The sequence below is a fragment of the Pteropus medius genome, unplaced genomic scaffold (assembly GCF_902729225.1).
Source record: "Pteropus medius unplaced genomic scaffold, Ma_sr-lr_union100, whole genome shotgun sequence".
NCBI lineage: Eukaryota > Metazoa > Chordata > Mammalia > Chiroptera > Pteropodidae > Pteropus > Pteropus medius.
Window position 1 is genome coordinate 54,621 of NW_024345088.1, and position 17,189 is coordinate 71,809.

The following is a 17,189-nucleotide window of genomic DNA, read 5'->3' on the forward strand; positions in this document are numbered from 1 at the left end:
TGAGGCATGGGGCCACAGTGGCTGCACAAGAGGGCAGCGTGTACAGTAGGAGATATATTTATATAATATATATTTTATTAACCTGTTAGATGTCCTCAAAGTATTATAAATCATGTGCCTACAACTGTCTGCATAGACCGTGGCGCCCTTCCTCACCCGGCCCACCTTTGTCCCGTCCGCGTGTGCCGTGGACTGGACCGACACAGCGTCATCGTCCCCGAAGCGTGTCCAGGGCAGAGCGGGGCGCTTGTGGGTCGGGCGATCCAGGCGCCCCGTCTCGCCTGGCTGGCGGCATCTGAATACTGTGGTTTTCTTCTTCTCCTTTCTTTTCTCCTTTGCTCCCCTTCCCGGAGTCCATGGGCTCCAGAAGCCAGCTCTGTCTCCCCTCTGCCTGGGGTATGACAAGCCACCAAGGGGAGCTCTTGAGCTGCTCGGTCCCCTTAGTCCTGCTCTTAGGGTCTTTCTGAGTCTTAGCAGCTGTTCTGGAATTCTTCAGTCTTATAAAACTTGGAGCTAGTGGAGTCCGAGCAACACCCGCTACCACCGCCATCGCTGAACTGAAGCCAGCGGTCCAGACAGGCCACGCCCAGGGCTCCCCGCCTGGGCGGAAGGGGCTGCTGTGGCTCGAGATCGAGAAGCGGGGACACCCCCTAAACGCAGGCCCATCGACCTCTCAGTGTGGCGTACAAGACAGAATCAGTGTCCGCCGCCTGATGAGGCGCGGGCGCCGCCCTCTCTGCAGTCCCCTCCCGGCACATGTAGGGTGTTCGCGTAGTGTGATGTGTTTTGATATTTCTGTTCTTTCTGATCTGAGAGACGATCTCATTCATTGTCTGCAGCAGATCTGGAAGTTTGAAAAAGGATTTGGTTCTTGAAACATTTGTCACCTTTAGACATGGTCAGAATAGAAGAGCTAACTCTGCTGGTATCTTCAGTTGCTTGTTGCAAGAAAGCGTTACCCCATCCTACTTAGAATAGTTTACATGACTGGTTTTTAAGAGTCTAAGCAATGATCTGAGCAGCTTTCTATGTTCGAGGGTTCCAGCACTAGCGGAACCCGCAGCCCACTTATCTGGTTCTGCACTGCATTTGACGTAACAAAACCAGGGCACCTCTGGTTTAGGCCTCATGGTTAAGTTGTAAGTAAATCAGCTTAGTCAAGAACTGGTCAAGGAAAAGAAACCGTGGCCCTAGTGGAGCTAGCGACAGGCCCTGGCGTTTGTATCTTCTCCTGATGTCCAGCCCATGAACAGTAACGTAAGCGGCAGGTAGGGTTGTTTGCCAGGGTCAAGGCTCCAGGCACTTGCTGAAAATACAATAGCCAGGTAACTCCCCTGGCCTTGTTAGCTCACTCCATTATCTCCGGGACTCATGGTCGGTGTGCTCCACGACACTCCAGATCAGCCTCCTGGGCTGGAGGCACAGCATACAGGAAATCAGAAAGCTGAGCAGAATGTCAGCAGCAACAGTGACTCTCCCTCCACCCGAGTGTCTCCCACAGACAGTGGCTCTGGGAGTGGGACTTGACCCTGGTGCATCCCTGGCCTTCCTCCACTATTGCTGCTGGCAAGATGCACCAAGATGGGAGCCATAGCAACGGCTTGGGTTCTCTGCATTCCTGGAGGCCCTGTGCCAGTCCCATGGATCCAGTCAGCTCGTTTTGAGCCAGGACATCCTTAAAATCTAGGGGAATTCTAGTATTTAGTGAGCAAGTGTTGACTTGAATTCACGGCAGGCCTTTGGTGATCTGCCCTCCTGCCCTTAACTCTTCTTGGGGACAGTGAGCAGTTCTGCCACTGGGGGGAGAGAGAGATGCAGCAAAATTACTATTAGAGTTCATCTCTCCCCTTTTCCTAAGGGTCACGTAATAGAAGAATCCCATGGTAAAGAGGTCTGTAGCATTCATTTACATTTGATTGGACAAAGTGGAAAGGGAGTTATATGCTCCCTTCCCAAGAGAAGAGTCACTCTCATATGTGAGTGTGACTTCTGGAAATGTCCGGTCCTCCCCACCCTCAGGCTGTGGAACCACTTACAGCCCAAAGACTCCCTCTGCAGTGAGTCATCGGGGAGGGCGAGATTGTTTCCTGGGGCTTCCTTAGCTGGCCTCCGGTTCCTCTGAGAAGAGGCTTCGCTTCCCATTTCTTCCTCTCCTCCACCAAAAAGTAAACGTCCTCCACATGTAACTTATTCTGAGTAAGCAGATATGGAAAAAGAAGCTAGAATAGGAACCTTTGGTCACCAGCCAGCCCAGCCTGACACATTCAACCTAAATTTTGGCCATAGAACAAAAAGGATATGACTTTTTGAATCATATGCATTTTGGTATACTTGTATTTCAGATTCTTGTGAATTTGAAAAACCTCAAAGATCCCTTTCATTTCTCACCCTTCGGACGGCACCTAAGTAGCTCTATAAAGTGCCCACTCTGAGCCCTGCGTGTCTCCTGGGCCTTCACGGACGCTCCTCTCCTGTTCACTTCCTCCCCACCGACCCCGGCTGGTGTTCTGGCCCGCGGTGCTCTCTGTCATTTGTCTTTGGCCACCTCTCTAACTGCACTGCTATGTCTTCCTCCTCCCCAGAGTCACGTGTTAGGGCAGTCTGAGTTTAAAGCGAGCCCCACTTCCTGCCCAGATCTCAGACAGCAGATGAGTCATTAGCAAACCCAGACTGATGCTTCAGAGTGACAGGCCTCCCCCAAGCCATTACTGTGGAGACCCAGGGACTGTTTGCCTCTGGAGCACAAAGGTGGGACTGCCTGTGGGGCTGGTGATGACAGGATCCTAACGGTGGTGTCCTCTCTTCCCAGTATCTGCCCCGACGCACAGGTAGGGGTGTTGGGATAGGCGCAATGGAGAAATCTCCCTGGGCAAGGAGAAAATTTAGATAGTGCCTCTATATTCTGTTTTTGCCTTCCCCCGACATAGACTTGACACCTGGACCCAGAGCCCAGCAGGCCCTGTGCTAGACTCACTAGGGAGGTTTGAACAGGCCCCTGGGCTGAGAGCATGCGCTGGACGGAGCAGCTTCTGCCAGCACAGCGTGCCCACACCAGTCCGAGCAGGAGACAGACTGCAGCAAATGCTGTGTGAGATCTTAGGCCTTTAACTTTTTTTTTAAGAAAGAAAGAAAAACAGAAAAGTAAAATGAACAAGCCTCTTTTGTAAATGGTTTTCTTTTCTATGTATAAAATCCCCCCAAAAAAATCCTTGTTTTTACATGTTCATGCTGTGTAATTTTGAGATGTTCTTGAGATTCTGAACATAATGTGCATTTTTTTTTCTGTACAGATGAAACGGGAGACTTTAATAAAGAGTTTGCAGGTTTTTACTTGTTAAATCTTCTCTGTGGTGACTGGGAGGACGCTGCAGCCACCTGCTCTGCTATTAGAAGTCTGCGGAGCTGTGAGTCCTGACCGTGAACTTGTCACTGACACTCACAAAACCCACTGTTAGGTTTTCGGCATTCTTGGCTAATCAGGGCGAGCAGGGCAGGACCACAGGAGAGGTGGGTGTCGGGTCTGGGCTTTCCTGACTCTCAGGCTGATGTGTCTAGAATTACTCATTCTGCCAATGTGTTTAAGCCGGGTCCTGAGGCTCCTTCCTGCCCCACCCGCCCCGAAGCCTCTCCTTATGGATGGTGCCTGGCCTAGTGGCCGCCTCCCATTCAGGCCCAGAGCAAGGCCCCACTTGCTTTCTGTGCCCTGCCGTGTCCCTTTTTAGTCAGTGCTAGACACCCTCCCTCAGCTTTTTCTTCCTCCTCCACTCTCAGCGAAGCTAATTTGCATCTGGATGTTAAAAGAGTTACAGCTTAATGAATTTGCAGGGTAGCGAAGTTTTCTCAAAGTCGTAATGTCCGTACTAGGATTTGAGTAAAGGGTGTTCCGTGAGAAAAGAAGGCATAAAGTGGGACCCAGGGCTTCCACTCAGAACTCCTCAGATGTACCTCAGCAGCTGTCACTCAGGAGGCGGTGGGCCTGCGTATAGAGTGGAGTCCGGGAGGAGGTGAAGAGTAGAAGGAGGGAGAGGGTTTGGGGGCCTTTTGGTTCCCAGCTGCAGGGAGGCCCTCTGCGGGGAGCTCTGGGCCGCCGGCAGGCCTGAATGGGAGGAGTCCGCTACCAGGTACTTTGGGGTGTCTGAGACAAGCTGCCTCTTTGGTGCAAGTGGAAAGTGAGATGCAGAGTTCAAGCTCCCTGTCACGGTACCCCACAAGGGAGAGGTGACTCTGCCCAGCTGCACTCGGCCCCCCAAGGGGAGGCTCAACAGTGTTGGGGGCCATGCCGCCCCACTGAAGACTCAGCAGTCTCAATCGTGTGTGTGTGATTTTCCAGTAAAAGATCCTTGGCCAACTTCAGTCCTCAGGCATTTTGCATTAGTTCTCAAAAGGGGCTAAGAACAAATGGGTTTCCGCCAAAAAGGGGAGCACCTTAGATATCCAGCTCTCACTTGGGTGGGGAGTGAGGTGCAGGGAGGGGGAGGGACCTTGGTTTCACAGCTAAATAGCCACGAGATGAGATGGCCGCTGTCATGTGCTTTCTCCTCTGACCAGTCACATTGGTTTTGGGACCTGTATGACCAAACTCAAACCCCAACCACAGGCTCTGGGTGGCGCAGCTGACTGGACCCCAAGTCTGTAGACCCTGGACAGACCCCTCCCCCATGGAAGCCTTTGGCCTTGGTCCTGGGTCCCCATCTCCTTGTCCGAAACAACCAGCACAACAGTGTCTTCTCAAATCCCCTGTATTTGTGGAGAAACTCGAATGCCTGGGAGAGAACAATAGGCACAGGGAGGAGGACACAGCCAGATCCGGGAGAGAGAAGCCAAGGCCACGTGCTGCTCAACGCAGCACGCGAAAGCTGCTGGGGCTCCGCCCCTCGCGCTGCAGGGCCCCAGCAGGAGCGTGCCTTCTGCCGGCCTGCGCCCCGGAACCGGAACCGGAGGCTGCGCCTTGTCCTGCTCGGGTGGGCGGCTCCACAGGGTGGACACAGCAGTAGCGACTCCGCCAGACAGCGGCCAGGACCAGGCCGTAGACCAGAGCTGCACTCAGCAGCCCCAGGTAGCAGGAGGTGACGGCCCCGAGGGTCTGCTCCAGCTCCGCTGCGGAGAGGCGGGGGCGGCACAGGGGATCAGGCCGGCCCACCCGGCTCTCCGACGTTGCACTGTCATAGTCTCCTCCCTGCCACTCACTGCCTCCTCCAAAGAGCTCACTTTATCCTCCTGGAGGCTGAGTTACTCCCCATTCAGAGACGGAAACGTCAGATGTGAGTTAAGTTCCGTCAGGCCAGAGTGGTTTGGGCTGGGTGTGGTAATTGGGTGGGTGGGTCTGGGACCAAGACAGGTAGAAGACTCACCCAAGAGTCACGGAGAGTCAGGGGCAGAGCCAATACCAGCCCCAGGAGCTCTCGGCTGGCTCCGCACCTTCCCCCGACTGCGTTGTCCACAGGAGACCCCCCCATCTCCCCGCAGAAGGGCCCCTCTCCTCTCTGAGCAGCGTGCATTGTCTTCCTGTCCTACGAGCCTTTCATTCTAAACCTTGGCTCCGCGTCAGACCTGGCCTTCTAGACTTCCTCAAGTGTGCACTGTGTTCCAGTCATCTCTGCCCTGGCAGAAACTTGGTGCTCCATGAATATTTGCTGAATGGACTAGTTTGACAGGGAAAAGTCCTGTCTTTGCCTAGGTGTCCTAGGCCCTGGGCAGTGTCTGGGGGTTCGTACCTAGGGCAGTGTCTCCACCGTTCTCGTGCATCTCATTCCAGCTCTCCGTGTCCAGCCTTCCCCTGCACCCTAGAACAGAGCAGGTGCCCTTCAGATGACTTCCTTCTGCTGACTCCCCAAAAGGAAGTAAGCAGGTATTAACCACCAGAGAACACGGCAGCTGGAAGTAACAAAGTAGATGTCAGGACCTCTCAAGTAGCCGGCCTCACAGTGTCACTGCACACACTGCAAAGCCCAAGTGCAGGCTTCACCCGCAGGCAGAGGCAGAGCCAGGGTGCGTGGCCACACACGCAGTGCCTCTCCGGGCCTGCCGGGTCCCGGGGTAATCAATGCATCAGGTTCTCTGTACTCACCTTGGCCCCACGGCAGGGGCAGCACAACATCCAAGACCCCGCTCTGGTGCAGGCCTTGGCAGGTCACAGACGTCCCTGCCACCTCCTGAGGCAGCTGCAGCCAGCTGACTGTGGGGGCCCCAGCTCCCCCAGTGAAGTCCTCCTCCTCCTGGCGTTGGCCTCTTAGAACCCAAGAGACCCTCAGAGGGTCAGGGTGGTGTCCTAGGGCCACACAAAGTGCTTGGAAGGGAGGGCCAGAGGGCGGGATGAACAGGCTCAGCTGGGGTGGCCGGGGAGCTGGTTGCCTCTCCGCTGTGGGGAATGAAGGGAAGGATGTCACTCGCCACCAGCAGCCTCCTTCAACCCCGTAGTTCTGCTCCTCCCCTTCCTCCCCGGGACCCCTGCAGAGTCTTCTCCCTACACCCTTCTCCCCACGCCCACTGCCACCCGCTCCATTGCAGCTCCGCACACCGGATGGAGGGCCCTACACCCTCAGACTCACCCTGATAGAGCAGCCGGGTACCTTCTCCAAAGATAAACTGGCCTGAATACCACACGGCACAGTAGTAGGTGCCCTCGTCAGCGGGGCTGGCGTTGCCCACAGTAAGGCATGCAGCATTCCTGGTGGGGTCTATCTCTGCCAGGAAGCGGGGGTTCACACCCGAGCCATAGGCCGGCGGAGCCCCTTCCCGCTGGCTCAGCAGGAAGGTGGGGCCCTTCCCCATCAGCTGCTGGTACCAAGACAAGACATGGGCCCTGGCAGGGGCACCCTGCACCACACACCAGATCTTTGGGTTGCCTCGTCCGCTCACGACAGAAGGCTGAGGCTGGAACAGAGAGGGCCGGAAGACCTCTGATGCACCTGAGGAGGCAGAGAGGACAGTGACCATTGGAAATGACTTCGACATTCATTAGCCGCTTACTCTCAGCTCAGACTAGTGCGAAGTCTTTTTAGAGGGCCATTCGGCTGTAGCTGTGAGAACTAGTTCATCACATCCTCTCATCTAGCAATTCTACTTCCGTAAATTTATCCTATGAAAATAATCGAACTTATGTATATTGGTATACCTACAAGATGATGATTATAATCTTCATAGTAATGAGAAACCGAACAACTATAATTAGATCAGAGTTACATTTTAAAATGAGGCATCCATGGGATGCAATACCATGCAGCATCCAAAAAGGAAAATGTAGGACTTTCACTTCTGGGGAGAATGAAGTAAGTTGCAGCTGAATAACGCTCCCACTGAGAACAACTAGAAAAGTCAGTGAAACAGCTGATTTTTGTGGTTTAAGAGAGTTGGAGAAGCAACAGTAACCCGGGCAGTTAAGCTTGTGACAAGGGGAGAACCATGGAGAGGCCAGATGACGGTCTGCAGCCACTTGCATTTGCCAGCTCTGGCAAGAAGCTGAAGATCTAGGTTTTCCACAGGCAGAAGGTTTCAGGAGGGACAAGAGAAATTACCAGAGTGTTTTAGAGTCTCACAGCCTGGAATGACAAAATCGAAGGTTTAAGGAACCTCAAAAATATGTTCGGGTTTTACACCATTTCCTGGAGTCTGAAATTTTATAAAATGGGGACCTGAAATCTAAGCCCAGACCTCTGTAAAGCAGGGCGGAGTTTGGCAGAGTCACGGAGCCTGGAAGGTACAGATCAGAGCTCACAGTCTGAAGAGGAGAGACCCTGAGGAGCATATATACCAGGATTTCAACGGAAAAGCCCAGAAGGGCGAGGCCCTGGGAGAAGAGGCAAGTGAGAAGTAGACAGAATTCTATAAAACTGCACTTCATAGACATCCAGCTAATAATTGTAGAAGGGATTATGGAATTCGACAACCACCATAGTCATAATTGCTCAGGCGAGAAGCATCAATAGTCAGTGGACGGTTTGTGGTTTGGGGTATGTGTGTGTGTCTGTGTGTTGAGAACAAGGTACTCATATTCTCAAAGTACCTCCTCCCAAATTATTTCTTAACTACAGAGAGGAAAAAATAGTAATTTACTATGGAGACGCCTGGCAGACACAGCTTAACCATATAGAATGGGACAAATAGATATCATAATGCATTGAGGACACAACATCTTTTTTGTGATATTCCCGTCAAGAATGCATATCCTGAATCTAATGAAGAAACATCAGACAAACTCAAACTAAGGGACATTCTACAAAATAACTGGCCGGTACACTATCATGACAGACTGTGGAACTATTCCAGATTAAAGGAGAGTAAAGAGCCATGATAACTGAATGCAGCATGTGATCCTGGATTGCATCCTGGACCGGAAATGGCTTTATTTTGTAGTAAAGAATATTGCTGGAAGAACTGGTGGAATTTGAATAAGATTTGTAAATTCGATAATATTAGTTTCCTGATTTCGATTGTACTATTACACTAAGGCGGATGGTTGACATCGTCAGAAATGATGGAAGCCAGAAGACAATGAAAAGCCATATTTCAAGTTCTGGTGTGAAAAAAACTGCCAACATAGAATTTTTTTACCTAATGAAAATTGCCTTTAAATCAAAGATATTCTCAGATAAAGAAAAGCTGAGAGAATTTTTCACCATCAGACTTGCACAAAAGGAAACAGAATTCTGTTTTAGGAAACAGAATCTTCAGACAAAAGGGACATGATCCTGGATGGAAATATGGAAACACTTAAAGGAATGAAGAGTACTACAAAGGGTAAACATGTGATTAAATTTAAATAAATATTATCCGTACAAAATGATGGAAATGTCTTTAACGTATAAATTGACTTAAAATGTCTATAAGAACAACACAAAAGTTGGAAGGAGGCAAGCGAAGTGCTCTGAAGTTCTAGACTTATTGGAGAAGTGATCAAGTAATACCGTATTAGACTATAAGTCAGAAATGTATGTTTTAACCTATATGAGTAATCACTAAAAGAATAATTAAAGGATGTATAAGTAAGTTATGAGAGGATGGAATTACATTGTTTAAAATAATCCAAACGATAATAAATAAGAGAAAAATAAGCGATGTGGTAGATAGAAACCCAAATATATTAGTAATTACACTAAATATAAGTAGATTAGATTCTACAACTAAAAGACTAAGGTAGTCAGAACGGATTGAAATCTAACAAATACATGCTGCTAACAAAAGATACACCTTAAATATTAGGACATCAAAAGGTTGAAAGTAAAAACATTAGTATATCTGGTAGCGATAACTAATATCAGACCAAGTAGACTTCAAGGAAAGAAACATTACTAGAGAGAAAGATGTAAATGTGTAAAGGTGTCAATCTACCAGAAAGAAAAGCCCAACCATATTGATAATCATATTAAAAGTAACTGGTCTAAATGTCCCAAAAATCTGATTGGATAAAAGGAAAGACCTGACTATATTTCACCCATAAGAAACGCACTTCAAGATAAATATAGTTTAGGAGAAAAAGGTTGGAAATTCTATACCATGCTACTATGAATTTTTTTAAAAACTAAAGTGGCAGTATCAAAATCAGATAAATTGGATTTCAGGGCAAAGAATATTACTGACAGTAAAAAGTTTTATTTTGTAACGTTGAAGAGTTCAATTTGTCAAGAAAATGTAATAATCCCAAACATTTGTGCACATAATAACAATTTCAAAATAAAAGAAGCAAAAGTAATAGAACTGCACAGAAAAACAGACTAATACACAATAACAGCCAGGAATTTCAATATTCGATAGGACAAGTAGACAGAAGATCACTGAGGATAACAATGACTTTAATGAGACTATCAGCCAGTCTGTATTAAATGGCATTACAGAACACTCCACTCCACAGCTGTCAAATACATTTGGCTTTTAAGTAACCATGGAACATTTATCAATTTAAACAATACTCCAAGCCATAAAACAAGCCTCAATACATTTAAAAGAATTCAAGTTCACACAAATATGTTCCTTGACCACAATGGAATTAAATTAGAAATCAATAACAAAGATATTTGGAAAATAAATAACATACTTCTACTTAATCCAAGTGTCAAAGAATAAATCAGGAAGTAAACTAATATTTTGACCTGAATGAAAATAAGACGATGGCATGTTGAAATAATGTGTGGGATGCTGCCGAAGCAGTAACTGTAGACAGCCATGAGGGATATTACTCAGGTGATAAAATTTTCTAAAACGAGATTATGATGATAGTTGTACAACTTGGTAAGTTTACTAAAAACAAATTGCACATTTAAAATTAGTGAATTTTATGACATTCATTCTTCAAAAAGGTTGTTTTTAAAGACAATACTGGAAATGAAGAAATAAAACTTTTATTATTTATAGACAACCTGATGGCATACATGATAAATTTTTAAATGTATCAACTATTAAATTAATAAATGAGTTTAGTAAGGTCACTGGATATAAGGTAAATATTGAAAATAAATTGTATGTCTATGTATCAGCTATAGACAATGAAAACAAGATAGCATCATTTATGATAGCATCAAAAAATGTCAAATACCTAGAAATAAATAACAAAACATATGAAAATCCTCTATACTGAAATCTACACATTATTGAAATAAAGAAAATATAAATAAATGGACAGTTGTACTATATGCATACATTGGAACATCAGTATTATACAGTGTTAGTTTTTCCCACTGATACACACTGTCAAAGCAGTCTCAGTCACATCCTAGCAGATCTTTCTGTGGGAAATGATAAGCTGATTCTAAAAATTATGTGGAAATGTAAAGGACTGAGAATATCCAGAACAATCTTGAAAAACAAAAAACCTGGAAGATTTTTACTACCAGGAACCAAAACATTAAAATATTGATATAATGAAAACAGCATGGTATTGGTGCCAGGATAAGTAATGGGCCAGTTGAACAGAAGACAGAATCCAAAACCGATATACAGTTGTATGACAAAGGGATACTTCAAGGCTGTGGGGAAAGGACAGTCCTTTCAATAAATGATGCCGCGTCAACTCGATACCCACAGGAAATGAATTTTAACCTCTTCTCTTAGTGGACTACAACCAAAAATCAGTTTCAGCTAGATTGTATATTGAAATTTAGGAGGTAAAATGATAGAGCTTTTAGAAGAAAACATAGGCGAATATATGAGCTTAAATCTTAGAAAAAAACTTTGAAAAGGATCTTAGAAAGAATACTTCGTAGGAAAAGATTTCTAGATACAACACCAAAAAAAAAAAAAGCCATTTATGATGGAAAAACTATAAATTGAACATTAAAATCAGAGCTTCTGTTTATCAAAAGACATCATTAACCATAATGGCAAGAGCTGTGGCGTATACATGTATAACCGACAGAGGAGTTGTATCTAGACTAGGTAAAGACCTTCAAGTCAGTAAGAGTCAGACAAAAAGAAAATGGGCAAAAGACTTAGACGGGCCCTTCACTAAACTGACATCCAAAGGGTCAATGAATGTATGAAAGGCGATCAATCTTGTTAGTCACCAGGGAAACCGATACCACCTGAATGGCCAAAATGGAAAAAGGCAATAATCATGAAAGAACACGGAGCAATTGGAATTCTCATACGTATGGATTTTGATTTATGTTTTCATATTCCAAAATCTGAAGGAAATATTTGAAACCGTTTGTAGTAGGCAGCGTGTGGGTTTAGAATTATGGGTCTTATCCCTTTTAATATTTCCACTTTTGTTTAATTGTATTTTTCATGTTTTACTATTACGATTGGACAAAAAGTTTTACGTTTTGAAAAGAACAAGCCACTGTCTCCCACCGCACACAGGAAGCGCAAACCCCAGTGCCTAATGGTGTTTCCCACCTTCGTCTCCTGACTTCTCTGCAGCACTTAGCCCTGAGCACCTCCGTCTCAAAGCCACTCCTGTCCTCACCTCCTTGGGCTTCTCCTCCTGCCCCTTGTCCCATCAGCCTCTCGGGGGGCTGTCCCAGACATCTCTCTCCCGCGCCTGCTCCCTCCTGTCTGTGGTACTAACGCACCGAAGGTGGCTCTGCTGCAGCCTCCTCCGTGTCTCACTGGTCTCATCCCCACAGTGGAGCGAGGAGCAGGCCCCCCACCCCGTTCCCTGTCTCAGGAGCTTCACCGGCCTGCAGACCAGTCTTCTCCATCTCCTGGCTTTGCACATCCCTCTGGCACAGTAGTGCCCCCACCCATCGTCCCTCCAGGTCGGCCCTGCTGGCCCTAGCTGTGTGACTGTGGATGACACATTTTTTAACTCCTAGTCTCACCTGTAAAGCGGGAGTCACAGAACCCACCTCACAGGATTGTCACAAGGATTAAATAAGATAAAGCCTGCCTAATCAATGTTGCCTATTTCTACTCTTTCTGTTAAGCTTAGATAGCATGGTGATCCTACCTGCCAAAATACTGCCTCTCTGCCTGGTGCCCTTTCTCTCATCCCTCAAACATCCTTCCCCCGACGTCATTCCAGGCCCAGCCCAAGTGCCTGGTAGGTGATGATTTCCCCAGCGAACTCTCCCCTTCTCCGTGCCCTCCCATCACTCAGGCCTGTGTTCGTAACAGGGTGTGAATGAGGGGGCCACAGGTTATGTACCAGCTGCTCTAGCCCCTGGCCTCCAATTCTCTCTGCAGCCTAACGGCCCCTCCTTTGTGGGCTCCTAAACCAGAGTGTATCTGTTGGGCAGCCCCCCACTCCACTCCCAGGCTCAGGACCTGGGGGAGAGTGAAGAAAGGACCTCACCTGAGACAGAGAGCAGCAGCCAGAGCCGCAGGGCCCAGCCGGGCTGAGACAATGTGGCTCCTCTCCAAAGGCTTCTTTGGGTTCCCATCTCCATATTAGACCCAGGACAGAGGCGCAGCCCTTCTCAAACTGAGCCCTCCTGTGGACCCAGAACTAGGGGCTTGGTATGTGCTTCCTCCCTGGGTGTAGAGTCGGGGGGCAGGGGGTGCAGACAGGCGCAGTGTAATTGTGGGCCAACCCCAATATCCGGGTCTCTCGGAAAGCCCCTAGTCTGGGCTCTGGAGGGGAAGGGGTGGGCCATCTCAGTGCTGGGGTGAAGCACAGAGGACTACTTTATTCGCAGGGAACGGAAACCCAACTGCAATTAATTTAAGCAAAGGAGGCGGCTTATTGGCCCGTAAAACAGAAGTCCTGGGGAGATCCCAGCTTTGGGCGTGGCTAGATCCTTCGACTTCAACTGTGATATCAAAAACGCATTCCTCTCCTTCCCTCTGCTCTGCCTCCCTGTTGGTTCTCAGGCAGGCTGTCTACATGTGCTGGAGGGATGGGCGCCCGGCACCCAACGCTTGAGTCTGTCAGGTTAGCCACCCCCTAGGAAAGGGGACAGTCTCCTTCCTGTTACCTAGAGCATAGGTCCAAGGCTGATGTTGGTTGACCTAGCCTGGATAAAGTGTTTGCCCAGAGCAATCACTGTGGGCAGGAGGCTGGCCAGGTCTGGGTCCCTTGTGCCCCTCTGGAAGCAAACAGGGAGATCAAGGGAGGGCAGGGTCAGCTAATCTTTGAGGACTCCCAGTCTCACATGGTGCTTCCCAGAGGAAAGCTAGATTCAATTACCATAGGAAGCTGGGCAGGCACCTACCTGTCCAAAGGGACTAATATAGCAGAAGGTTGTACCTCCTCCCGCCACTGAAGAGGGGTAACCCCTGCTCACAGCACCTCCACCTCACTGCCTCTCCATGTTGCTCCCTAAAGAATGCATTTGTTTCCTTAAGGGTTCCAAGAAGTAGGGTAGCTCAGGTAGAAAAGCTCTGATGTCCTGGTCACCAGAGCTGTGAGACCCCCTTCCCTCCCAGGAAACAAGACCTATAGCTCTATAACAATCAAGAGGATGATGATGATGACTGATGACTGATGATGATGATGATGATGATGATGAATGACGACGATGATGATGACGATGATGACAATGATGCTGCTGATGATGATGATAAATAATTGGCCACCTCTTCATCTGCCCATCAGGTTGAGTTGCTGGGTGACTCGATGACAGTACTGTAGAGCAGTTAGCACGCACAGTGCCTGGCATGTTGGAGACACTTGGTGAACCAGATAGGTTGTCTTGTCCAAGGTGGCTGCCACGACACATCCCATCTCACGTGTCCCTCTTTTCCACTCTAGAATTTATTTTTAAAATTGAAATATAATCGATGCATAATAAACTACACATATTGAAAGTGTACAATTTGGTAAATTTTGACATGTATGAACCTGTGAAAACATCATCACTATCAAGAGATTGAACATATCCAGAATGTGCCCATGACACCGCACCCTTAGCATCTCCAGACAGCCGTTGATGTTAGTTTGCATTTTCTAGACATATATAATAAGTTGAATAATGCTACACATATACTTTTGTCTGGCTTCCTTCACTCAGCATAATAATTTTGAGAGCCATCCATATTTTTGCATGTTATCAATAGTTAATTCATTTTGGTTGCTGAATTGTATTTTATTGCATAGTTTTACTATAATTGACTTTTTTATTCGCTTGTTGATGGACATTTGGGTCCTATCTCTCTTGGGGCTAGTTCCAATAAAGCTGCTGTGAACATTCACGTGTAAATCTTTGTAACAGACACGTGCTTTTATTTCTCTTGGGTAAATACCTAGGAGTTGCATGGTCGAGTCATGTGATAAGTGTGTGTTTAACTTTCTAAGAAAATGCCAAGCCATTTTCCAAAGCGGTTGTATGAGTATCTCAACACCACGGGGTATGGTCAGTCTTTTTTATTTTAGACATTCTACTAGGAGTGGTATTTCACTGTGGTTTTAATTTGAATTCCCTAATGACTAAGGATGTTGCCCACTTGCATGCCGGGAGGAAGGCACGCAGCAGCCGCGAGAGTCTGACGTGTAGGTGTTTGGCTGAGGACCAGCTTCAATCACCCGAAGTGTGAAGTGAGCAGACTCTCAGATGCTTCCAAGCCCGCACCTTCACGTCACCCCTGCCGATGCCACGCGGAGCGGCAACAAGCCGACCCCACCAGACCCTGCCCAAACTCAGGTTCGCAGGCAAAGCAGATGACTGGCGTTTTAAACCACTGTGTATGGGGTGGTTTCGCGCAGCAGGTCGGTGACTGGATCGGCGAGTCTCATACCTGGGACGTCATTACTACTGACCTAGTTCTCTTCGTCCACCTGTGGTTTTAAACTCTCAGCTCGTCATCTTTCATTTGTGGGATTCTGGCCCCTGAACCTTGCTCGTGACTCACGCCTTATTCTTCCAGGCCTCACCACTCGCCCCGTCCTCATGGCAGCCGCAGCCGCCCTCCCCGGTCCCAGCGCATGCTCTGGGTCTATGACATCAGCTCCCTCTTGCCTGTCCAGCCTCCAGCCTTCACGGTCCCTTAGCCACCGCCTCCCCCAGGGGACAAAGCTCAGGCTCCCCCGCTGGACTGCCTGGATTTGAATCCCGTCTGTTACTTCCTTTCTAAGCCAGCCATGTTCTTCACCCTCTTTACTCTCTCTGAGCCTGTTTTATCTTCTCTAAAGTGAGAATGGTAGCGGCCCCCCGAGAGGGTGGTTGTGAGGCTTACGCGAGAGGATCCGCGCAAAGAATTTAGCAGACTTGGTCTGGCAGCTGCTGCTGTTATTTTTACTACAGTGTTGTCTGATGTCTGTGTGGATATAAAAACACCCTTCCTCCCTCCCTCCTGGGCACCTCGTCGGCCTGGCTGCTGATGGACAGGTGGCGGGTCTGTGGGTGGGAGGAGTTACTATGGAGTAGTGGGAAGAGCAGAAGCTGTGTACGAAGCGGGGGTAAGTGCAGGGAGGTTACACCGCACCATCCCCACGCGAGGTGAACCCGACAGATCGGAGCTGTTCACGCTAGCACCGTGTACCCCCTAGTGCGAAAGGCAACAGGGTGCTCAGGAAGAACGGATGGGGGATGCTTTTTCAACGTATATTTTTTGGAGCTTTAAAAATTTTTGTATTATACTGTTTTTTTTTTTAAATTAAATCTGATTTTAATAAATTTTAATAAATTCAAAAATTATTAATCCATAAAAACTTTAATACAGTATGCTATACTGTATGCCAGATAACTGTTTTCACCCCATTTTATAGATAAAGAAACTGAGTCTTAAAGAGTGGAATAACTTGCCCAGGATCAAGCAGCCAGCCAGAGCCAGAGCCAGGATTAGAACCTGGGTCTGCCGGAATCCACCGCCATGGCCTCCCCGGCACTCACTGTTTGGTGTCTGGGTGAGCAGTAGTTCTGTGTTCAGGCCGCATAATGGATGCGAGCGGCTTCCTGAAGTTGACTTCCCAGTGAGAAGCCTCCCGCGCCCAGTCCTCCTTAGACTTCTGAAGATATGGCGTCTCCTCTGGAAATCTCCCAGCAAGGTGTCCCGGCCTCCTGGCCCTCCCACATTTGCTCCATGGGGTCCCCACACCTCGGACAGCTGTGTCCCCTTCAGAGGTGCAGACAGCTGCCTGCGACCCGCCTCTCCCAGGCCCGCTGACTCACGGTCTCGTATGGGCAGCAGCCCCATTCCCTGAGCCCGAGGGGTGGCACCCATGGGGTGGGGGAAAGTTGGAGAGGGCTTTAGAACCCCTATAACCTCCATTAGCTTCAAGGCAAGCCCTCAAGCCCCCACTTTTCAGTGTGCCTCATTATGTTTTACTAGACGTTACATAAGTGGCTGAAGGAAACCACTTCTGGAAGAAGCCTGACATACGGGGCCGTCCAGGTCCAGCAGACAGACCGCCCCTTCTGAGCAGCAGACCTCCCTGCGGAGGGGGCTGCTGGCAGCCAAGCCTGGAGAATTTTCTGTTGCTCTTATTCTGCTGTGGAGAAAAAGAAAAAGTGTAAAAACTGTGTAGGTGCATTCCACTGCTGGTTTGAACTTCAAGGAGCCTCCATGGTAACTCTCCTAGTTGCCCGGTAAAGCTTCAGCGGCTTTCTCCAGAGTATTCAGTTATCCTTTCTTTTATTCAGTTACAATTTGTTTCACTCAGCTACAGTTGCAACTCATAGGAGAGAAAACATGTATCAGGGATCCTAAGGGAAGAACAAGTCACTAAGCAGAAATGGACCGAGGACAGGCAGACTTTCCCCGGGACTCAGCGAGGATGAAGAGCCAATTCAAGCACGCGCTGTGCATTATGGGCCGGGGGCAAGGGAAGGGAGAGTGTTACCGTGGTGACTGAGTTTACCCGAAAAGGTTAGATGTTA

The 17,189-nt window shown here is 48.2% G+C and overlaps 1 protein-coding gene and 1 long non-coding RNA gene across 2 annotated transcripts; both read right to left on the minus strand.

Annotated features, from left to right (window-relative positions):
* Window positions 1-834: 834 nt before the first annotated feature.
* On the minus strand, window positions 835-13,037 carry LOC120611003 (immunoglobulin alpha-2 heavy chain-like). Its single transcript, XM_039873316.1, has 5 exons — window positions 12,728-13,037; window positions 6,549-6,908; window positions 6,068-6,358; window positions 5,715-5,783; window positions 835-5,097 (listed from the first exon to the last, which is right to left on the minus strand). Exons 1-5 carry the CDS (start codon window positions 12,819-12,821, stop codon window positions 4,838-4,840), a joined length of 1,074 nt encoding a protein of 357 aa, XP_039729250.1. The 5' UTR covers window positions 12,822-13,037; the 3' UTR covers window positions 835-4,837.
* A 54-nt stretch (window positions 13,038-13,091) lies between these two features.
* Window positions 13,092-15,175, minus strand: LOC120611004 (uncharacterized). The gene is made up of 2 exons (XR_005655054.1): window positions 15,131-15,175; window positions 13,092-14,121 (listed from the first exon to the last, which is right to left on the minus strand). It is a non-coding gene; the product is annotated as an uncharacterized LOC120611004 (long non-coding RNA).
* Window positions 15,176-17,189: the final 2,014 nt, after the last annotated feature.